This window comes from Cygnus olor, chromosome 2 (assembly GCF_009769625.2).
Source record: "Cygnus olor isolate bCygOlo1 chromosome 2, bCygOlo1.pri.v2, whole genome shotgun sequence".
Classification (NCBI taxonomy): Eukaryota; Metazoa; Chordata; class Aves; order Anseriformes; family Anatidae; genus Cygnus; species Cygnus olor.
This window is the reverse complement of record NC_049170.1, coordinates 42,405,991-42,430,133: the sequence shown is the minus strand read 5'-3', so window position 1 is coordinate 42,430,133 and position 24,143 is coordinate 42,405,991. Positions and strand designations below refer to the sequence as shown.

Here is a 24,143-nt window from a genome sequence, read left to right as displayed (position 1 = left end):
TCCCGGCGCGGCGGAGGCTGCCGGGGCCGGGATCACGGCCGGGCCGGGGACGGGCCGAGCCGGGCGGGGCGATGGGAGCCCAAGGGAGCCCGAGCGGGGACCGCGACGGCCGGTACCGCTCCGCCGCCGAGGCCACCGCCCGTTAGCGAGGCGCCAGGCCCGAGCCGGGCCCGCAGAGGTCGGTGCAGCGGAGCGGCCGCTCGATGGGGGCTCTGCGGGTACAGGGGCGGGGGGCACGGGCTTGGGGCAGGGCTCGGCCGGCTTCTGCTGTGCAGGGTGTGACCGGGGGAGGGGTCAGCCCCCAGGGGCAGCACGGGTTGAAGTGCTGCTGAGGAGCAGGGCTCAGGCAATAAAGGGAGCCAAACAGCGGCCAGCAGCCTGGGTGAGATCTTACAGCCGCAATTTGTGCGTTGGTGGAGGGCAATCTGGCAAAGGAAATGAACAAACTGAGAGCTTTGGTGTGAGATTGGGAACGGAAGCGGGATGAAACGCGAGAGCCGGCTGGAATACAGGTGTTGCAGGCCGTGTGGCACGGGAAGAAGGAAGTGGGGATGAGTGTTGCGGTACTGTCATGCTGCTGATACCGAAAACTGCGCAGAAATTACGTTTTTAAATTCTTGTGTTTCACCTGGTAGGGAATTTAATGTCCTTAAATAAATCAGTCATCCAGTAACTTACAAGTGTGAGCAGCTTGGGCTGTGAACTGTGCCACTGAGTGGTCTTGGGAGCTTTGCATTTCTCGGAGAATCCCCTAATTTCCTTTCTGCCTTACACTGTGCATGCAGTAAAATCAGCATACTGGAAGCCAGCTCTTGAAAAAGCAGAGTGAGGGAAGAATTACTGTCGTAACAGGCGAGTCTGCCATGGGCTCCAAAGGTCAGATGCTCTTCCGAGATAGAGTTGACTGTTGACTGTGGGAAACATTTAATTTCCTGGATGTCAGTGTCTAATGAAATGTTGCTACAGTTCTTATTACCGGTTATCTGTCAGCATGTGTATCCTGGAATTTTTAGCTTAGAAACCAAAACAAATCTAAATTACTACTACGTTTAGTTCCTCAAATAACGGTTAGTAATAAAAGAACTCATGATAGAAATAAATGTTAATCATATGATCCTGCTGTAATTTGGGTAGGAAGCTATTAGCCCATTTTTGGGTAATCTGAGCACAATTTTTGATGTACTAATATGCGAGTGAAGTCAGTTATTTTTATTGGAAAGCTTGAGTCTGATACATGTAGAAAACTTTTGATTGTTTTGGTCAGGAGAGACACAAAACACTTACAGTGAACTCTAGAACAGATTCTATGAGGGTTTTAAGCACACCCTGTCCTCCCCCCCCCAAAAAAAAAAGGATTAACACATTTTTCCTAAAACTGCTTTTTTTTCAGTCCTTGTATGCTGTAGTGTGGAGTTGGGAAAAGTATAAAGTGATGATTGACAAGGATTCAAGCTAGGTAACGTTTTAGAGAGTTCTTAAGAAAAGGGGATAAAGTGACACCTTTGTGCAGCAAAAATGGATAATAAATCAGATAAGATTTTAGGCTGGCCAGAATTTCAGCAAATATTCTTATTTGTTTTTCAGCATGTCTCTATTTTCCATATGATTATTAAAGGGTAGGGAAAGTGTGAGAATGATCAGGTCAAATGCATTAGTATACTAAGAGTGGAAGAATAGAATAAATTCATCTCACAGTGTTAGAAAAACTGTTATATGAAGTTGCAAATCCGGTAGTATTTGTTCTTATGGTATTAGTAGAAGCGTTATGACTGGAAAGCATTAAATGATGAATGGGTGTTTAGGAAAGTGAAATCTAACCTCTCCTGTGAAGACAGGCTGAGGGAGTTGGGGTTGTTCAGCCTGGAGAAGAGAAGGCTGCGGAGAGGCCTTATAGGGGCCTTCCAGTGCCTATAGGGGGCCTGCAGGAAAGCTGGGGAGGGACTCTTTGTCAGGGGGTGTAGGGATAGGACAAATGGTAATGGCTTTAAGTTAAAAGGGGTCTGGTTTAGGTCTGATATGAGGAAGAAATTCTTTACTATGAGGGTGATGAGGCATTGGCACAGGTTGCCCAGAGAAGCTGTGGGTGCCCCATCCCTGGAGGCATTCAGGGCCAGGCTGGATGCGGCTTTGGGCAACCTGGTCTGGTGGGAGGTGTCCCTGCCCATGGCAGGGGGTTGGAACGAGGTCATCTTTAAGGTCCCTTCCAACCCAAACCATTCTATGATTCCATGATAACTTGAAAAAGTGCAGACCTATTGCTGTACATGCTATTGGTATCTGATTTCTTTAGGCTGAAAATGCATGAAAAGGCTGAGGGAAATGGGATAAAACACAGTGGGGGTTTGCCTTTTGTTATGTGTTCTTTAAACAGAGGAAGCCCAGATAAAGGGGTCCATATTCAATAAAACAGAGTGGCAGCGAGATTGCATTTCTTAAAATGGCAAAGTTGGAACTAATAGTAGAGTCAGGCTAGTAACTAGCGTGCTGAAAGTCGCTGGTGGGTTTAGAGACCCTATCCAAAGGTGATTTATTCAGAATCAACCCATCTTATGTTTTTGTTAGGTGCTGTACTGTAATTAGATTTGTTAAAAACACCGTGTGTCAGAAAATTTGGAGTTGCGACCCACAAGCATCATGGAGTCCAACCCCTGGCTCCACACGAGACCAGCCAAGAATTAGACCATGTGTCTGAGAGCGTTGTCCAAATGCTCCTTGAACTCCAGCAGGCTCAGTGCCGTGACCACTGTCCTGAGGAGCCTGTCGCAGTGCCCGACCACCCTCTGGGTGCAGAACCTTTCCCTAACACCCAGCCTGACCCTCCCCTGTCCCAGCTCCATGCCGTCCCCTCGGGTCCTGTCGCTGTCCCCAGAGAGCAGAGCTCAGCGCCTGCCCCTCCGCTCCCCTCGTGAGGGAGCTGCAGGCCACCATGAGGCCTCCCCTCAGCCTGCTCTGCTCTGGGCTGAGCAAACCAAGGGACCTCAGCTGCCCCTCATATATCTTGCCCTCTAGACCCTTCACCACCTTTGTTGCCCTCCTTTGGAGGCTCTCTAACAGTTTTATGTCCTTCTTATCCTGTGGTGCTCAAAACCACACACAGTGCTCGAGCTGAGGCCGCAGCAGAGCAGAGCAGAGTGGGACGATCCCTTCCCTCGCCCAGCTGGCAGTGCCGTGCCTGACGCACCCAGGGTACAGTTGGCCCTTTTGGCTGCCAGGGCACGCTGCTGACTCACGTTCAACTTGCTGTCAGCTAATTGTGCAGTCGTGTGTAATCATGTAATTAATAGGTATGTGGTGTTCTTAGTATACAAAATGGGAGATGCTCCTAAATTTTGACAACACGTTTGGGGAGAAGAAATGATGTTTGTGAAGGGGAGTGAAACATGAATAACTTGAATGTTGAAAGTTGAATCCACTTACAAACTGCTTACAGAAACTTGTGTTCAAATGATTGGGTTTGTTTGAAATGATGAGATGTAAACCTGAATGTTCGTGAGTTACAGGATGACCATGGGCTATCAGCGCAAATCAGTTTAACTTGTCTTTTAATAGCTGAAACAGGTGAGGTGTTTCTAGTTGAATTAACAGTTAATGCAGTTACACAAGGCTTTTACAATACCGTGTCGCTAAACCTGTGAACTTACTGAACATGATTTAATATGGCAGTTGAATTAAGTGGGAGGAAACTTAGAACTAGGAGGTAGGACCTATTGTATATTTTACAAAAGATGTTGGTTTCAGAAAGAAAAAGAAATAAACCAAACAACAACAAGAAGGCAACCCTCTTAGTTTTCCTAAATGTTGTTGTTGTTGTTCTTTATAAACACTTTGAAATGGGAAGCGTCTATTAAAATAGCGGATAATGTTAGCACAAGAGCATATGGTTCTCTCAGGAACCTTTGAATAAACTTGTTTGATATTAGAAAGGTCTAACAGCCAGAACACACATTGCTCCTTCCTGTGTTTTTTTTTGGCATTATTGCTTCTAATGAGTTTCAGGATTAAATCCGATAGTTTAATAAACAGGATTACATGACACAGTGGCTTCAAATATTGGAGAACAATATTTGATTGGTTACAACGCCTCTTTCTTCTCCTTTTCTTACGGATGTCAGGGAAAGTGATTAGGGACAAAGTGATTAGCAGCGCTGGAGGCAGCAAAACAAAGTAATTGGAAGTTCTGATTTAGCTGATGTTGTTTTGAAGATCAGTGAGTATATTAAAACTGCAGGGCTGTGTCCTTGTAAGCAGCGATTCCTAGGAAGGGTTGTGGACATTGCTGAAGGACAAGCAGTAGCCAAAGCTAACAGTGACTGGGATGTGTGTAGGCGGAGTTTTTGTTCTAAAAGGGAAGCCACTATCTGTTTTTAAAAAGGAAAGTTTCTGTAGAACAGACCATTGAGGGCTGGAATCACAAAAAACTTGAGATCTGAGAGATGCAAAATGACAAATGCTTTGGACAGTGAATGTCTTGCTTAAGTAGCGTGTGTCATGCGCTGTGTGGGGTTTTTGATGTTAGCTGCAGGAATTCTGTATTTTATTTATTTTTATTATTTTTTGCTGCTGTGCTGGAGTATCTTTCTAACCTCTGAACTATCCTGAAATTAAAGTGGGGGCGACAACATACTCGTTTCTGTGGGTCAAATATATTTGTTGAATTTAACGTTTTATTTTATGCCTACATGCATGTACATGCCCTTCTACATAAGGCAAGGTAACCCAGTACAGAAATCGTACTTTGTACTAACACCGGGAGCCTGTTCATACTACCACTGTGAAGTCAAACCCCTCGAGTCTGAGAGGTAAACAAAGTAAAATGGTTCAGACTCTCAGTAGCCTAGGGAAAAAAAAATCAGGAAAACACCATCTTGAAGTGATTTGCATTTGACATTTGGAAATATTTCAAAAACCGTTCTGTTCTCTCTAAGAGCACAAGAAGGGTCAAAATGGGAATCTGCTTTATACTGTGAAGAATTTCATGTAATCCTGCTTTTACCGTCTTTCCTGCTGATCCAAGTGAAAGATTAGGGTTTCAAACTACAGAAGTCTGTTTGTGCAGGAGTCTGTTTGCTATTAGAGCCTTTGTATCCTGGAATTCATTTAAACTGTGTTCCTCATATGTAAAATGTGTTTTATATTTAACCACCTCCCATGGTGTTAATGACTAATATTTGTAAAGCTCTCTGAAGAGAAAAGCTGTGGTTCTGCCAAGCATTATATTTAATATATTAAATCCTAAAGCTGTTCTATAACTTGCATTAGGCGTCAATGAACAACAGAAGTGATTTCTGGAAACCATTCTTTTCTACAGTACGTGAAAGAAAGCTTGTGCGCCATCTATTCGAATTCATATGCTTGTAAGCAGAGGACATAATTACTTCTGCTAGAACTTACTGCTACATCCTATCCTATGTTTCCTTTTGGAGAACATGACTTTTTTCATACAAGTGCTGATACTGGTATTCATTTAATGTTTTTATTTGGGGAAATAAAGATTAGAGCCCTTTTTAATAGGCCGTTTAATGTGCAGTTCATTCTAAAAATATTATAAATGTAACGTGCCTCTTTGTCACAGACCTTCCTTATGATGGGATGTGCGGCAACTGGGATTGTAAACTTGCTTTCGGTAGGCTGAGATGGACACTAATTCTATTTTGAAACATTAATAACTTGTCTGTATATTAGTTTAAATGTTTTAGTGGGAAATCTTTCATGTTAACTGGTTATCAGAGATCCATGTTCACCCAGGTGCTTTTAGAGTGACGGCTGTGTGGCATTTGCAGCCGAGCACATGTGCAGCTCCCAGCTGGGGAAGCGAACTGGAGTAAAAGACAGGCAGGTCTGTGGCTGGACTCGGCAAGCCCTTGTGCTGGATTTGAAGAGTCCTGACTTGTGGAATAACCTAATACACGTATTGTCTCAGAGGGCACTTTGATTGCCCTTTGCGGTTCTGATTTTTTTAAATGACGTAATATAACGGTGGAGAAACTAAATTGTGATTCCTATCCTTAAACAGTAGAATTGAAAGCTGCAGCTGTTGTCAGGGATTTCTTAGAGACACAATCCCGTTTTTTTGAAGTCTTGTCTTTTAAGGGTTTCTCTCCATTGTTTAAATATCTTAACAAAGCTTCCTGTGAAGAAAAGTATTTGTGAGCGTGCTATCTCTTTTTTTTTATATTTTTTCCTGACAACACAGCAAAGATCTGGGTAAACTATGTTTCACAGTAACCTTTATAGAACTGCTGATCTTACTGTTTAACAGCCAGGTTTTATTCTTGTATGAGCTTACATCTCCTATTGGCCTTTTAATACCAGCTTAGCAGGTGCAGGAGAAATTACTTTGGGTTTGATGGTGGTTTTGTTTTGTTTTGTGGTTGTTTTTTTTTTTAATAATTCAGAAAGGTTTTTGCAGCATAGAGATGCACTTTTCTGACTTTTTCCTTTTTTTTAGGTTGTGTTGTTTTATTTAAATAAATTCAGCAATGCCTCTCTAATTTTCTGTTGCAAGTTCTTCCCTGTGCCGGTATAAAGTATCCTGCAGTTGGTGATGTGTGTATTGTAACTTACCTTTGGGTCATCGTTGAGTCATCCAGCAGAGAAGTCATAGCACCTTTTTTCCTTAGACATTTGTGTTATATAGTTGCATGGGTTATGAGATTTGAAACCTTTTGAAACGTGTAATAAGGAATATTTAGTAAGCACAGACAACGGTGATCTTTACCTATAAAGTTAATTATTAAAATTATGTTGTATCAATTCATACCTTAGATTTGATAAATACATTTTTCTTTATTTCTTGCTTCTATAAATTTGGTGCAATTTTTGCAGTTTTATAAAACTAGACGGTAGAGAGCATTATTATGAGAAAAATGGGGAGCTGTTTAGAGTGAAATAGGTGAAGACTTCCTTTCAGATTATGACTGGCGATAGCATGATGAAATCTCTTAGCAGTCTGAATGGTTTGTTTATTCTATGAGGAATAGATGCTTTCAGTTTTGAGAGCAGTGCTCTTTCCAAAACCAGAAATCTCCTTTTAGAGGCAGGGGGAAAATCTCCAAATATCAGAAGCCTATGGTTTTTATGAAATATCTGCGCTGTAGCTTCCTTTAAGTGATGTTATGCCGAATTTGCAGTAATGTAAAAATTTTATTATTTTTTTTCCTCCATGTGATGCTCTGAAATTCTGAGTAAATTGGTGTTCGGTGGCATTTATGTAACCATCTATTTCCTTGCAAGCGACATCAGTCCAAAGTCTCAGTTTTGTTTTCATGTTGGGCCTGGCTGCAGTGGTGGCTTGAACTGTGTTTCTTGTAAAGCTGGAACGACTGCACTTCTGTGTGGCTGTAGCAGTAAAATACAGCACGTGGATGTTATTGGTATTTCACTTTTATTTTTCATACTCTCTATTGAAGTACATACAATGTGAATATCCTGGTGAGTTTTCATTCTTGGCTGAAGCTGTTGAGATTCCAGTCGAGAGAAGCATGTTTCATGATAAGAATTTCCTTTTATTGATTGAAGCCAGCAATTAAAAAATCTGACTGGTCTTTCTGAATATCCCCCTTTCTGCATTTAAGCATGCACACTCTCTGTTGCCACTGTCCCCTCCAAAATGTGTCATCATCAGATCTCTTCTTTCAGGGGATGTGCAGAGAACTGTCTGAGGTAGGGCACCTGTCTCTCAGGAGAAGCAGGCTCTTGTTTGGTAGGCTATTTGCCTTCTCTTGGTGTGCAGTAAGATTACTCAAAAAGCATGTACCAGAGCTGCCTGAAGTGTTAAACTTGTGCATTGAAATGTAGAAAAACATATATTAAAAGCCCTTCTGAATTACGTGGAGGCTGATTGTTTGCGTTGTAAATAGCATCCTTATGTGCTGCTTTAGAGAACAGTATCAGAAGTCCAGAGTTCAGTAACACCGTAGGCTAGCTGACAGCTGTTGTGTAAAATCCAGGAAGTGTAACTAGTCCTCTTAGTGGGTGCAGGTTAAGGGTGTAGTCAAATTTATAAAAATATTTGTGCATATGGAGTCCTTATTTGGAAGGCCTTCCTCTTCTGGGAGGTTATAAAGGCAGTAAGCGATTCCTTCGATCAGGTAATGCCGTTTGAATGACAGTGCTTTTGGTCAATGTCACCTTGTACGTGGAGCATTAAAATCCTTACCAGGAGAAGGAAGCAAACTTTCTTTGCAAGGGTCTTTCTATGTAAGCATGAGGTGGAATGACAGGCAAGGGAAGCTTTTTTTTTTAATCTAGAATATGTAATACAGTGTACAGTGCATCTGTTTACTTCCTGAAGGATAACCATTGGGGGAATTTCAGCCTTGATTTGTGCATAGTTTTCTTACTGCTGCGACTCCATCGCTGCCTATTTAGTATAAACAAGCTGTCACAGCTTTTATCATGTTGTCTGTCTGGCTTGGAGCAACTTGAGACAAATGTGATAACAGCACCGTTGTTCAGCTGTGTCTGGGCTATAGAGCTCTTCATAAAGCTGCAGTCCACGCAGCTTTTCCATCGCTAGAAACAGCAGAGTGAATTTGACCACATAGATGAAAGGTCGAAGGCAGTTGATCCCTTTACCTCTTAGTATTGCTGAACAAATATCCTAGTCTAAGAAGGAAGTCTAGTAACTGAAGTAGCAAATATACCGCAGAGGCAGCAGTTGTGGGTGTGGGTTTTTCCCCGCCCAGTGGTCCACGTCTGTCCTGCAGAGTTCTGCTGATCAGGTGAGTTCTCCATTGAAAAAACTTTTTCGTTCAATACAAGCTGTCTTCATTACATTCATTTCTTTCACTCTAGTGTTTCTGTTGGTTTGCTATCTAATCATCAGGAACAGGAGGATTGGAGGCGGGGGGAGGAAGATTATTTTTGTTACTAGTAACATCAGTAGTTTGAGGGTGGGGGAAATGTTTTCAAATACTGTATGTTAGTATTGCACATAAAGACAAGGAATCTTGATCTTCATAACTAAATCCACGTGAGTGACCCAGAACTTGTGATAACTAGTCATGTGAAGGAAAATGCTGTTGGGGCTTCTTGTTTAAGGCCTGGAGTTACGGAAAAGATAATGGAGAGCACGATAAGAAAATGCACTAGCTTCTTGTTGGGTATTTTGCTCAACCTAAACAATGTGTTGCAATGAAAGCTGAATGCAATCATTACTTTGCATTTGTCATTCAGGTGGATTTGCCTAGTGATGGTGATACTCTTCTTACGGTCAGATTATTGTCGGTTTTCTACATGCATGTTGAGACAGATCATGTTGTGAAGTATGTTTTCGTTTGCATCTTATCTGCAGTTAAGAGTGACTAGTTGTTTGGCAGGATGTTTTCTACTGTGACTAGAGAGTAGCTAACAGCGTAGGCTTTTTAAGGATTAAACCTAGTGTTAAGGTTCCATTTAAAAGTTTGGGAGATGTAGAAATATTTGCATTCAAGAATGAATCAAATTAAATGCCTTTCTTTTGGTGTGCTTGTGCTCAGGAAACGTTGTAGTTAGTCACTTTCTCACAACTGTAATCTCTCTTATAGTTCAGTGCAGAATTGAAAAAACCCTAGTGAGATGTGTCTGTCAAGTTTAAATATTTCATACCAGCCAAAGGTTATAGGATGGTGTTAAACCTTAATAAAAAAGAAATTGGGGGCTCAGAAATCTGATGCATACTCAAAATAATAATATTAAGTAACATCTTTTTTTTTCCTAACACGCATATCTTAAATGTAAGATGGGTTTCAAGGTTTTCTGCAAGATAAAGATATTTCCCAGATATTCAGTCTTGCTGTCATACTTAAGCAGAAACATCCTCCAGTGTTACTTTGGAAGGTTTTCAGACTTGAGACTCTTGATGAACTTGTCTTTGCAAAAATTTGACTCGCATCTATCTTTTTGAACAGTTGACATGGAGGAGCTGATAGAGGATGACATCTGCATTTTAAACCATGAGAAAGCAGACAACAGTCATAAGAGAGATGGGGAGATTCCTGTTTCAGCTTACAGTGGAGATGAGTCTGTTGCCTCCCACTTTGCCCTTGTCACCGCATATGAAGACATCAAGAAGCGGCTAAAGGAGACAGAGAAGGAGAACTCCGTTTTAAAGAAAAGAGTGAGAATTTTAGAGGAGAAGGTAAGAAAGAAGTTAACTTACCGACTTCACCCAGAAACACATGGGTTGTTACCTTTTAGAAGTTGTAAATTTCAAAGTGCATGGAAAGTCAGGAAGTTTGGTAAGGCTTATGTTCTATCTGAATGCCTCTATTTGGAAATAAAAACTTTTTTGGGGGGGTGGGGGAGAAATGTAAAGGACAAAACTTTTAATAAGTAATACACATACTTTGAAGATCAATACAAAAGCAAAGGGCAGAGATAGCAAGCCATAAAAATAAGATTTCTCATACTTTCTTTCAAATTAATACCTAGAATAGGAGATATTCGTAGTAGCTATATTCAGTTAGTGCTTTGATTTTTGTATTCTTTTTGTACAGGTCTTAATTTTTAAGAAAATACTTACAAATCTGTCACGAATCTGCATTACGTACACTGAATGCTTTCAAATGTCTCAATTCTTTTATAGCAAGTGTGAAGAATAAAAAGAACGAAAACATAGTGTGGTACTTAGTCAAAACAAGAACTTTCTATGTGAACAGTTGTAATTTGAGGTCTGTAAGGCTTCTTGCTGTCTTACCAAATATGCTTTTACTCTGTAAGAAAGAAGGGAGCAATCTCATTGGTAGTGCTTATTCCCCCCTGCTTGTTTTTTGCCTTAGCAGGCAATGAGACAGTGGTGACCTGGAAGTTAATAGAGGTATTTTTAAAATAATTCTGCTTTGGCTTTTCTCATAGGAATACACCAGGGGAAAAAATACGGTATTCATGTTATGAGTCACTATAAATGTTTAGTTTGCTCAAAATTTTCTGTATGTTATGTCTTCGTATGCTTAAACCTCTTTTTCCAGAAAGTAGAACTTGGAGTTTTTCCATCTCTAGAACTTGGAAAAAATTAAAAAATTTGTTTAAGGAGTTGTTAGTGTAAGTAATCATGACTCGTGGATGTGTTGTTTTTTTTTAAATATTCATAGCCGAAGGCTAGCAAGGACTAAGTACGGTTAGAGATTCCAGAATTCATAGATGGCCTTTGTCGTACTTCTGTAAAATTTTGGTCCATATCAATGTATTTCATTAGCTTTTTTCAAAACTTAAAAGAAAAAAAGAAAAGTTACTCACTATAAGATACAGAACGTATTTCTCATGTCTTTTCTTGTCTCTAACTTGCAGCTGCTTGGCTCCCGACTGGAAGAAGAACGCAGTTCAGTTGGCCGTGAACAAGTAAATAAGGCATACCAAGCCTATCGGGAGGCCTGCATCGACCGAGATAATCTGAAAAGCAAACTGGATAAAATAGTAGGTCTTTTAAAGCAATGACGTAAACACTTTATGTAAGTACGCTATAGTTAGTTTATTGTAGAATGAATTTTTACTTGCTGAGGATCTGAGGTATTTGTTTTATCACTCCTTTAGGTTTTCTAAGTACATGGTGATACTTTATGTAGGAATGACAATAGTTTTAAGTATCTTAATTTTCTTATAGGGGTAGGCTAATGGTTTAAAAAAAAATCAAAGCAGTATTTTCCTAGTATTTAGAAAAAAATGAATTGTATTTAGAAAAAAAGACTAGTAAGATGTGATAGAAGAAAATTTTCACAAGGTTTTTATTTTTTCTTCTCTCTTGGAAAATAGACAAAAGAAACTGCAGAATCCTTGAAAGCCTTGAATGAACAGCTGCAGTCTAAAGAAGTAGAGCTTTTGCAACTAAAAACTGAAGTGGAAACTCAACAAGGTATGCATTTGGTTACATCTTAATACGTGCTGACTACTTTTAGTGGTTATATGATGAACTCAGGGCATTAAGAGTTTTAATTGTATATAGCGGCTAGGTAAGAGAGGTGAGTACTGTAGTGAGTACTTTGAGTTTGTTTTGTCTATGATGATAGGCATGTTATATTATCAGAGGCAAGGAGCTCCATGATAAAGATCTGAGGCAGTTGTGTTCTTCCATTGCAGTTTATTTTAATCACTTGAGAAATGTGCACAACTTCACAGTTTTAATAGGCAAGCAATATACATCTCTAGACCTCACCAGCTTTTCATCAGAGTAGGGCAGGGACCTACTAGTTCAAGTATCGAATACCACACAGTCGATACGACTTCTTCTGACACCTGTAGATTATCTGGTATAGTGCTTTGTCTTGCTGTTGGGATGTGACAGGAAAAAAAATACGGGTATGTGAAATAAAACATGGGGAAATAAGATCTTTATTTTTGTACTTTTACAAGAAAATGCTGTTTGTATGTTTAAACCTGTGGACTGGACTTCAGATTCTGTACAAACGCAGTCATTTGAAAGGTTCGTATAAGCAATGCTATGCTTGAATTGCATTACTTTCCAAGAGAGCCTGAAGCATGTGATGTGGTATTTCCATCACACAATGTTTTTAAACCTAGAGGAGCAAACTACGTGTTATAATAGCAATTGTTGAGGACGTAATGGTTTAAGGAGATACGGAGTGCAGAGTTTATAAAGAGAGCTTTGAAAATGTGATGATTTGAAGCCTTGTTGGGTAATCAATTTTATTCCTAAGTGGGCTCTGAGTGCCTTGTTTAAGAAACATGAGTGTAGCTTAAGCTTGTATAAATCATTAAATCTGGAAGTGAGTGCACCATGTCGTTGAAGACTGGGGAGTTTTTTCCTGTCTCATTCTTCTTCTTGTCCTCTAACTAGCCTCCTACAGCTGATGAGATTAGGTTGCTTCTTAATAGTGATCACATGATATATTTTTTCTTTTTTCTGTCTAATGAAAAAGTCTAGAAGTTACCGAAGTCTTTTTCTTTTGTTTTTCTGCTTGGAACTTCTTGATGTACAAACTTGGGGGGGAAAAAAAAAGTTCAACTGTGCAATGATACAAACCTGAGGGGAAACGGCTCATGTTTTCAAAGTGTGTATGAAGTGTGCAAGTCAGTAATATGCTATGGGTTTTTGCTATTAACTGATTTTTGTATTTCCAGTGGTTTTTTAATGTTATTTCCTCTTTTTGTTACTTAAAATATCCAGTGCAGTTCTGGAAAGGAGGACTCTACTTTAAACTCAAAAAAATGGATTATTCCTCTGCCTACAACTTGACCATTGTTACTGTTTCTGTTACCATGGGCTGCAGTTTATTCAGAAAGTACAGAATAAAGTTTCTGTAGAGCGGAGACTGCTTGAGGTGAAACTGTATGTATTATAGGAGTTATATTTCTTGAACGGGGACTGAAATCTGATTGTCTTGTCTTTTTTACAGTTATGAGAAATCTGAATTGTAATCAGTCCAGCTGGGAAATAGAGAAGCTGAACAGTGACCTGAAAGTGCATAGTCTGGAACAGGATCTAGAAGACCTCAAGCAAGAGTGCAGTAGTCTCAGAAAGGAATTGCAAAAATCTAAGCAGAAGGTACCTTCATTTTTAAGGATTTTTTTGTATTAATAGATTTGACTTTGTTAGAACATTATTTTAAATCCCTTGTCCAAGCAAAATAAAGGGTGAAGAAATGGATACAAAAAGTAATTGGTTGCAAGATGAACATCTTAGTAAAATTAACCTTAAATATTGCCATAGGCTGGCTTACTTCTGGAAATAGTGCACGTACATAGGTGAGATTACCCAGATGTTACCAACAGAACAACAGAAAATAAAGCTTTACTGTTTCTTTAAAGTCACCATTCCGATCAAAGTGGCTTATGTTGGTATTTGTATCAGGCTGAACTTTTTTGAAAGTTTGAGCCAAACATGGTCTTTTTTTTTTTAAGCAACAATGGAATGCTTGTGTTAAAAGATTATGAACTTTGTTTAAGGAGTTCTAACACTTTAGCATAGTGGCATGAAGCCTGTCAGAAAAGCAGTTTGTTTTGTTTTGTGTTTTTTTTTTTTTTTTTTTTTTTTTTGTAACAAGACGCATCCTGGGCTGAGCTAGGATACTGGTGAGAACTGGAACCAGTATTTGGGACCTTACCTTGAGGTATCCACAGGAAACAGCTGAAACAACAAGAGGAGAAGACAGTAGGATTTGAATGGCCGAGGCTAGAAGAGACTATCATAGTGGGAGAAGAAGAATGTTGGGAATAGAAAGAACATGAAAATGTAAGGTAGTAAAAGAGAATGGAACTAGTTGTGCAAGTAGATAAAGAGGGTGTTGAGGGAACCAGTACAACTGTTCAGTCAGTCTCAGTCTTATCCCTAACTATTCACTCAGAGATTGAGCAGAGATCTGTGAAGCCTGAAATTGGATGATGAATTTAGGATGAGAAAGCAGGAATTAGTAGGGTGGAATTGGTAGTTTGGTTAAGAAAATGAAAGGGAGATCTGAGACAGAACGGGCAAATACAGTTCAAAGTATCAGTATCTGCTTTCTCTCCCCTTGTTTACTCCTGTAGATCTTGGGGACAGTGAAAAGGAGCTACAGAGGGAGAGGAGGGAATGGCTGTGGAAGAAGGATTGTTTGGAGAAAATGCAGCAGAAAGAATATGGCCACTTCAGTACATTTCTCATTAGGACTTAGGAAGAAATATAGGTTTACAGAGTCTTGCCATGCCTCTTTTGATGCCCTTACCTGCTGTTTCTAAATCAGGTGTCTGTTTTGAGGAACTCATGGTATAACAGAGATATGGTTAGGACCTCAAAAAGGAATATTGAGCTATCTTAACAGTAATAAAATACATTAAAGTAGATTATTAAAAAAAAAAAAGTGAATGTTTACCACTTTACATCTTACCTTAGATAGAAGGGTACAGTGGCAATCTCTAGGACTCACTCTACAGTCATATTGAAGTTACACAAAACATTGAAAACATTTAAATGTGATAGTTTCAAGAGGTAGACTATGTTAGGTTCTCCGGTCATTAATAATTTTGATTATGAAAGTTTGATTCATGTAGTATTTAAGTCAATATTCAGGGTACATAAAACTCTGAAATATAATTCTTGCATGGCCATCATCCTGCCTACAGATAGGATTTGTTTTAATTTGGGAATGTTTCTTTGGCTCTTTTTGTTATGAGCACATTTACGTTGCTACAGAAATGTACTTTTTGAAGCAAATCTAATCATCAGTGCCTACTGTGCCTCGTATTACGGAGCAGTCTGAACTATGGGAATTGGGTTCCTTTTGGATGAAACTAAGATGCACCCCAACCTCTTCTGGGCATTCAGAGACCAGACTAGAGCTAGCCTCAAGTAATGTCCTTCTCTCCTGCCTCCCTCAAAGCACACATAGTTGGAGCATTCGGTTCTTAGCCCTGAATGGGTCCCTACAGGGTTGCTGCAGCCACTCTCCTAGCTTATGTGGATGTGCTTACATGTCAACCGTCTTGTGTCAGGTTTATTCTGCGTTTGTTCCACTAGGTGGGGATAAAGCACATTACCTGGAAGGCAGGCAAGGTGTTTTGTTAACTTTCATTACTGTTGGTTGTTGTTTTCTCTTAAATCTAGAATTATTGTAGATATTTTCAATAGCTTGTAAATTCTGAAGGCATACTTAAACTTCTATGCAGTTTTGATGTCTTTAGGTGGTTTTATAGAAATAATTGAAGATTGCAGACTTCAGTGTGAGAATGAATGTTGCTAGAAAAAAGACTAAAATAGTTTTTCTAAGAGATACCAAACATGACACTATTTAATGCTTATGCCAGCAGCTTTTGTTGTAAAGAACAAATAGAAGGAACGATTGACCTTTTTTTAATGTAATTTCTCCTTGATCCTGGTAACTGCTTAACACAGGAAGTAAAAAAGTAGAAGTTTTCAAATGTAGAGTAATATACTGCAACTGAGTTTTTTAAATAGTGAAATTGAATCTCTGGGTGGTGGTAAGAAAGTCTTAGGAGAGGAAATTCTCAGGTGAAATACAGAGAAATATGATTAATGGGTAATTAATCTAACAGGTCAATATTGTTTCAAAACCAGATGCTGCTTCCCTGTTTATTTTCTAAATTCATAAACATTTTCAGATGTTTTATATCTTAGGCAGGTATGTATATATTTTTTCCTATATGGGTAATCTTACTCAGGTTTTGCATTGTAGTTGATGCCATACGTACATTATACTGACAAGTTGCTTGACATTTCAGTAGGCCTTCATGAAGCCACAGTAACTGGTATCAAATTCATTATAACTTTGTCTAGAGGAAGGTAGTAGGAAGGGAACGTGAAGAGAAGGAATATGAATGAGAATTCATTGCAGTATTTTCAGATCGGTTTGGACTCACCTCTTCATTTTCTTTCTTCCCCTCACTCTGTTATGCAGGACCAGGCTCAAGATAAAAACCCATTAAATGGAGACCACCTCCAAAGGCAAGGCATTCAGAGGTATGAAAATCAAGTGGCTTTCATGTTTTATACTTACTTTACTGAGGGACAGTTATTTGAGGGTGTAGATATTCTTGCAGCCTGCTCAAATGTGTTATTTCAAACTACATAATCTACTTTTAAATCCGGGCACTCATTTAGCGAAGTCATCGTCTCTTTCCCTTTGTCTATGAAGACAGAATGATGTCTGAAGCCCAGAATGATAAGAAAGTATTTACATTTTAAGATTGTAAAGAAAATGAAATTATCTTGGACCTAAAAATCAACTATTTAATAATATGTTGACTTGGAGGTGGTAGATGAACTTCCAAGTCTCATCTCAGCTATAGGAATTTCTTTGTTTTGCATACGAGGAGGTTTCTGTGTTTGGCTGGTGGCTTCTAATCTCTTGCTTAGTGTTGGAATATACGTTTACTTAGTGCAGTATAATAATATTTCTATTAGAAGACATTAAAGGATTTTTTTTAAATATCGAGGCACGGACATGTGACCTATGCAAAAAGAAATTATTTTCTTTAAAAGTTTTAGTGGAGCAGAAAGCATTGTTCATTATTTTACAGCCATTCAAATAATGAATAATTGTGCTTTTGGTAGTGTCCTATATTATCCCGTGTTCAGTATGTGTACCATATTAGATAGCAGATATATCCCTTAAGTCTTTCATGCATTCATGAATTGTTCTTTTGCATAAAGTTCCCAAATGTTTTGTCTTGCAGAAATGAAATACCTGCATCTCTTATGCATGGTTATGCCAATTCATGCACTTCCACAATTTTCCACAAGAGGGTAGAGTGCTCCTTCATAATGACAGGTTGTTGTTGAGAGCAGTATCTTTTTGCTTACTTGGCTGTTGAAGAGATGGGAAAGGAAATCAGTCACTGAAAGAACCCTACAGACATTTCTTTCATATGTTCTCTGATATAATGATGATAACATTGTAGACGCTATAAACAAATTATACTTTCACCTTTCATCTTGACTGGATAGCTAGCTCACACTTTTCTTGTGGTTTCTGCTGGAGCTTCGTAGTCAGTCTTACACGCCTGAAAAAAGGTGTTATCTCAAGGTAAAACAGCTCTGTTTGATCTTCCAGAGCAAATTTCTTTCAAGAAGTCGTGTTCAGGCAGCAGCCATCAGAATTAACATATGTACAGTGTAGTGTTTAGTGTAACATGATACACATAATGAGCGTGTGATGCATTTGGAATACGTCAGTCCATCCAAAAATCTGTGTGTGGGGATGACGGGAACGCTTGAAAACTGCTATGTGAAACATTCATTGTAGCAAGCAATCCTGCTATTTATGAAAGCCAAGGGCATTTGCAATTAGTTAAGTTTTTGGAAAGGAATTATTTAACATTTGTCAGCAGCCTGCAAATCTGACTTTAAATTTTTTTGTTTTGCAAATCTACTTTGCTGCAGATTAAGCTGTAGTGATTCTAAAATCTTCTCACGTAATGTTTTTTTTTTTTGTAAAGTGATTATATTCTGATTGTGCTTTTCAGGATGGGGACAGATGGCAAAATAAAATATTGTAAATGTTTCAGACAGATGTACAGATCATATGTTCTGCTTGTTCTTACTGTAGTAATTAGAATAGTAAAAAAAAACTGATCGATTGATTAAATATAGTTCTGTATTAGAAGAAAAATATGAGGTGTATTTGTGGCTAAAAATGCTTCGTTTTTGCATACAGAATGTAAACTGTGCAGAACACAGAAATATAAGGGGAAAAATAAGTTCTTATATGCAAGGTTTATGTTACAAGTTAGAAGGCAATATAGGGTAAACATCCAAGTACATGAAATCCTTGGTTTTTCGTTGAAACTTCCTTGAAAATTGGGCTTTGCAGTGGGATTCTAGACTAGTATCCACAAAAACAATTAAAATATGTTGTGTGATTTAAGGGGAATTTTGGTACCTGCATCCCTTTGCAAGATCCTTTTAATGGAGCTAAACTCATGTTACAAAATTCTTTCTGAATCACAGAATTGTGGAATGGTTTGGGTTGGAAGGGACCTTAAAGATGACCTCGTTCCAACCCCCTGCCATGGGCAGGGACACCTCCCACCAGACCAGGTTGCCCAAAGCCCCATCCAGCCTGGCCTTGAACACCTCCTGGGATGGGGCATCCACAGCTTCTCTGGGCAGCCTGTGCCAGTGCCTCACCACCCTCAGAGTAAAGAATTTATTCCAAATATCTAACCTAAATCTACCCTCTTGCCAATATACCCTCTTGTCCAATCGCTATGCTCCCTGGTAAAGAGTCTCTCTCTACCTTTCTTAAAAGCCCCCTTTAGGTACTGGAAGGCTGCTATAAGGTCTCCATGGAGCCTTCTTTTCTCCAGGCTGAACAATTCCAGCTCTCTCGGCCTTTGTAGGAAATCAGTGGTGGATAGATGGGGACAGACACTGAGCTGTTCCTATATTCACGACTTCTGTGTGTAAATATTGGACTGTTCTGTTTTAATGTAACCAAAGTTTGTTTAATCTTATTTTTGAGACTTTTTAAAAAATAAATAAAGGATGGTTGCAACATCAACTTAAGTAGATGAAAACTTTACAATTAAAAGTTCAGAGTCAAGTGAATTTTACAGGTAAAGATGACAGAAGCAGAACTTCAAATACAAAGCTGCTAACTTTTCTGATTTTTGTTCTTCGTTTTCTCACTAGCTAATTATCTGAAACTTCAGCATTGGCACAGTGCTGTTGTTGATAAATACGTTTCTCAAATTATGCTGTCTTATCAGAGAATGAATTGGGTCTTCTTATTTTAACCGTTTCTGATAAGGCAGTATATTAATTTAAATTAGATGACTCGAATATGAAACACTGTGCTGAATTATTTTGCCCTGTGTGCGTATGTGTGCTCTGGACTTCTAGAATCTAGTCTGAATTCACTGTAGCAGAATGAATGGTGTAAAGACCCAAATATCGATTTGTATTTAAGTACAGTATTTAAGATCGTGATCAATTAATGTGACTAGGATCATAACATATGATGGTGTGTGGGGTCATTTATCAAAAGCCATTCAATGATAATAGTCTACCTTGCTTGCAATTTAGTGTTCATTTAATGTCTTTTAAGAAAATACTCCCTTGAGACTACTAATTTTATGGGAAGATAAATAATGATATTGGAGAGTAAGCTTCAGATTTCTTTCCATTTAGGCAACTTGAAATTATTAGTATTATCTAGTATGTTAATATAAGACTTTCGTATTTTAATGTATAATATATATATGTATGCAACTTACAAAGATTGTAATATAGAAAAGCTGTTCAGTTTAAGGTAGTTATTAGTACTGCTCAGCTCATTTTGAATTATGGTACTCTAGTAAAATTGTCAGTGTATGTCAGGTGAAAACAATTTATTAACAGTTAATGCTTATTAAGCCTTGGAAACGTTAGTAGGCATGGGAGTGCTTTAGAGGTGGCAAGTATTTAACTTGGATTTTTTTAATTTTTATTTTGAAAGTGTGCAACAAGCATATTGGGATCTGAAGAGAGAAATGTCTAATTTGCAGCTAGTGACTGAAGTGCAAGCTGAGGTTCTACGAAAACTGAAAACGAACTCAACACCGACCAAGAAAGGTAAGTCAGTGTTTGCAGTAACAGACCTTACAAACACAAATTGTAGATCCAAGCTGCACCATTTTAAAAAGAAACTAGCTATCATATCTTATCAGAATCTCATCAATTGAAGTTGATAAGCTAGGTTATATTATGGTTCCAGCCTACCCATTTTCTGCTTCTGTCTTATACTGGTCAACTTCACACATAAAGGTGTTGCTGATGTGTTTTTTCTTCAGTACTGTATTCTGTTCCCCTTGTGGCTTTTTTCTCAGTCAAGTGTTGCTTATGTGCACAAGGCTGAGGTGTTAAGTTTACTCGCATTTGACCTTTTACCACAACTACTTCATATTAAAAAAAAAAAAATCTTTTCAAATGCAAGTCCTATTTTCCCTGTATAGAATATATAAAGTATTAATTTTCAGCATTTTAGAATTAACTTTAATTCCCTTATGGCTGTATATTTTACATCAGCGTTCAGAAAAATTGCATTTTCTAGCATAGTGCTATGTAAGATGACATTTGCTGACTGATGTTGCAAAGCTGCTTTATTTCTGCTGCTACCTTGCAAGCAATTTAGGGGAGAATATTTTCTGTTAGCAGTTCATCAGATGTTTTTCTATATTTTGTATGTATGCTTCTCTTGATCCAACTGCTTTACAAGAAGGTTCTTATTATGGTGGGACCAGACCTAATCAGTCTGTTTATCTTGGTGTTTATTTCCTTTGTTTTCTGCTCACTTGAGCTGTGGTATTTACTGTGTTCAGAATGCAGGAGGTGGTGGTCAAAGAAACTGAACTTGGTGTAGGAGTGACAGTCTTGGATGTCCCTATCTACTACAAGATCAAGATATTTTGTTTCTAAACAGCTTTGATGGGCTCAGTGACCTAAGGATAGGATTTACCTCCAGGTCAATGACTGGCTTTGTCTGTGGCCGGCAGTGATTAATGATCATTCTCTGGTACTTGGCTGATAAATTATTAACATTCATTCTAGACTTGATCGTATTGTTACCAGGTAAGCTTGTGTTCCTTCAGTTCTAAGACACATTTGTCAAATAACTTCAGTGGAGAAACGAAGAACTGAATGAGTTTTTAACCCTCAAGTCTGCCAGGGTTTGATGTAATTGTGTAGTATCTTTCTGGTTTTATTTTTAACCCGGAGTTACCTGTCTTGCCACTACACAAGTACTGATCTTTCTCTTCTACCTGGTGAACAAACGGAATTTCTGCAGTTGCTAATGCATGTGTACATCCACAACAATAAAAGGCAATCTCGATTGATTGGAAAAACAAGGTATTTTGCATCTTGCTCTGTAGGTTCCTCTCAGTAAATTTTCAGAAGTATGTGAGTGGACAGCTTCGGTAGAAATTAGAATTTTTTATTTCCTTGTTTACCTTGCTTGTTAGCCACATTGAATGCAATGCAGACACATCTGTGTTAGTATTGGTAGAAAAATACTGGCTTATATAAAATGGGAGTAGAATTGACTTAAAACTTCCTCTTCCTGTTGTTTTAGTACTAGCTGTTTTCCTTCACTCTTTATAGCAGCAACTAGTTTGTATATGGTATCAGGGATGGAGGAGGCTTTTCTTTAATTACTATTCATCATCTTTCAAGGCGTGCGAAGTCTGTGGAACATGGTATTTCTTGCTGAGTGTTTGATGTTAACAGTATCAGTTAACACACAGATTCTGCTTAGCTGTCACTTATGTAAGGAGGCAACTAACTTCTACATGTTTCCGCTCATGAGTTTTTGTTATATTTTCAAAGGCCTTTTCAATAGATCACGTGAAGCCCAGCCTTCTCTTTTTGCCCAATGTCTCGGAGAGTACCTTTTAGCAGGTAGAACATGAATGAATTTAAGATTGAAAACCAAATTTCTGCTTTGCTGACTAGTATTAGTTGTCTTATAATAAATATGTTAAATAAACTACTTCAGGTATCTCAACAATTGACACTGTAGAGAGATCTTCTTACCTGAAGTTACTTCAAGATAGCCAGCAAAACAGGTCAAGGATTGCTCTCGTACTCTTTGCATAGCTGCTATAGTTGAACAAGCCTTGACCATGGCAAACTTACCTGGCTTTTTCTGTTTAGCTCTGGACGAACTGTTTTGCCACTGGAAAAAAAAAAAAAAAAAAAGCCTTATTTCTTGAAGAGTAGCTGAGGCTACTCTTCAATATGAATACTGCAGACATTGGAGTTTGACTAGTTCTAACCTAAGGGATCATTGAAAGTAAATTATAGCACCTGTTCACTTGTGGGGCTGTAATGCCACACAATTCTGAATATAGGTGTGCTGCTTCAAACTGCCAAGGTGTTAGATAACTCAGTGTAAACGTTCCAGAGAGTAAAACCTGTTTATTTGTGTACAGATTATTACTAATTACTACAGTTCTCCTAACTCTGATGCTAAGGTAGTAGTATTTCAAGTATGTTACAGTGGATTACATTTTCTTTAAACTTCTAAGGGTCTGTAGACCTTGAATGGCTTTTTATGCTTGTCAGGATGAGGAGGCCAAATCCAATTTTGGATCTTTCAGACATGGTATCTCTGCTGCTGGAAAGCGCTTTTGGCTGACATTTGCAAATTGGATAGCATTCTTTTAGTGACAAATTGCAGTTGCAGTCTTTGTCTGAGATACTGACTCTTCTTTTTGTCCCTAGAACCGAAGTTACAAATTACGCTTCCTACGTGAGCTTCACAACTATTCTAGAAAACTACTTATGAGTTTATTTAACTATAGGAATCACTTATCTACTCCATTAAAGTAACACTACAAAAACATTACCTGAATATATTTGTCTGTCTATTCTGGTATCTATTGAAGTTGCAGCTCTTTCATGTCAGGTAGATGCCATCCTGTTTCAAAATCCTTCCCTTCCTAATATGGTTTAAAACTCACCTGGGATTTCAGATGGCTGAACAGTGCGATCTGTGGCTTTACTTTCAGAAGTCAGACAATACAGGAGCACAGGGACCCTGTAATATGCATTTCCTCCTGCTTCATGGACTGTAAGAGTTTTCAGGTTCTTGGCAGCCTGAGAGCACACCTTGTTAAAAGAATCAGTAAAGTAGGAAGAAGTGTGTTCTTACTTAGGCAATATTCTGAATCTGGTCGATTTTTCCAAGCATATGGAAATCCTTTGTTTCAGTATTCATTCCAGTCTTGTCAAAAAAAAAAAAATCAGATTATTCAAATTATTTTACCTGTGTTGAAGTGGGGACTGGGAGGTTTCCTTGGAGTTGGGTATATTTCAGACATGATGATTTGAGGATCTCTGGTTCATCTTGCAAAATCCGAGGAAGTTAGTATGTTCAGTTAGCAGCGTTAAGCAGTTACTAAGTAAAAGACTGTTTGCAAACCTGTAGCTTGAAAACATTGGATTTAACATACCTGCCATACCATAGAACATTTAGGAGTATATGGAAAGTGCACCAAATAACCTATTGTTATTTAAAAATCTTTTTATTGTCTTTTTCCAGCTGCCTCTTCTGCACCAGTACAATGTGTTGACTTGAAGAATGTTTCGAAGTTGAACTTGACGTCTGGGGTAGTCTATAAAAAACTCTCACAAAATGAGCAAGTACTGTGCAATGCTGTACCTCCCCCTCTGCTGAGAGATGGGAAAATCCCATCTGAAAGAGTGACTCTGCAAGCATGGACAGATGAGAGACCCATTCCAGTTGATGGTAAAACGTTCCAGGAACACCATTCTTATGGAAAGAGTTCTCTGGAAGATAATTCCTGGGTATTCCCAAGTCCTCCAAAACCTAACGAGAATGTGTTTTGGGAAATGAAAAATAAAACAACTTTGTTAAACTGTCCAGCAGATTACCTGGATCAGTGTAATCAGAACTGTCTGCACAAGAACTAAGCAATTTTCAGAATGAACTGAGGCGTTTTAGAATGATTCTGAATAGGCACCTTACTGCTTGAACTCTTAAAGAGGTAAACAAATGGGTTGAAATGTGTTTGGTTTTGGTTTTGTTTTTAATTCTATTTCCAAAACAGAAAGCCTAGTCTTCCTCTGCTGTACATCAGGAGAAGTTAAAGCTGCGATGGCGTACTGTGAATGAATCTAGCACGGGGCCTAGATAATCTTGTCTTGCAAATGGCATACATTTCCAAAAGATTACAGTGAGAAGTTAGTTCTTGGAATAAAACAAAATAATCCA

General features: G+C 38.7%; 1 protein-coding gene across 3 annotated transcripts; it reads left to right on the top strand.

The window, feature by feature from the left end:
* On the top strand, positions 1-24,143 carry AZI2 (5-azacytidine induced 2). 3 transcript variants are annotated; one of them, XM_040547642.1, is made up of 8 exons: positions 1-178; positions 9,891-10,120; positions 11,269-11,394; positions 11,731-11,830; positions 13,332-13,480; positions 16,326-16,387; positions 19,866-19,981; positions 23,451-24,143. In XM_040547642.1, exons 2-8 carry the CDS (start codon positions 9,896-9,898, stop codon positions 23,840-23,842), a joined length of 1,170 nt encoding a protein of 389 aa, XP_040403576.1. In that variant the 5' UTR covers positions 1-178; positions 9,891-9,895; the 3' UTR covers positions 23,843-24,143. The 3 variants fall into 3 exon arrangements, with proteins under 3 accessions (XP_040403576.1, XP_040403578.1, XP_040403577.1); XM_040547644.1 differs by lacking the exon at positions 1-178 and adding an exon at positions 492-512; XM_040547643.1 differs by lacking the exon at positions 1-178 and adding an exon at positions 9,177-9,266.

Coding starts and splice junctions, on each gene's coding strand:
- AZI2 (XM_040547642.1), top strand. CDS start 9,896: ATGGAGGAGCTGATAGAGGATGACATCTGCATTTTAAACCATGAGAAA. Junction 10,121..11,268: donor TGAGAATTTTAGAGGAGAAG/GTAAGAAAGAAG, acceptor TCTAACTTGCAG/CTGCTTGGCTCCCGACTGGA. Junction 19,982..23,450: donor CTCAACACCGACCAAGAAAG/GTAAGTCAGTGT, acceptor GTCTTTTTCCAG/CTGCCTCTTCTGCACCAGTA.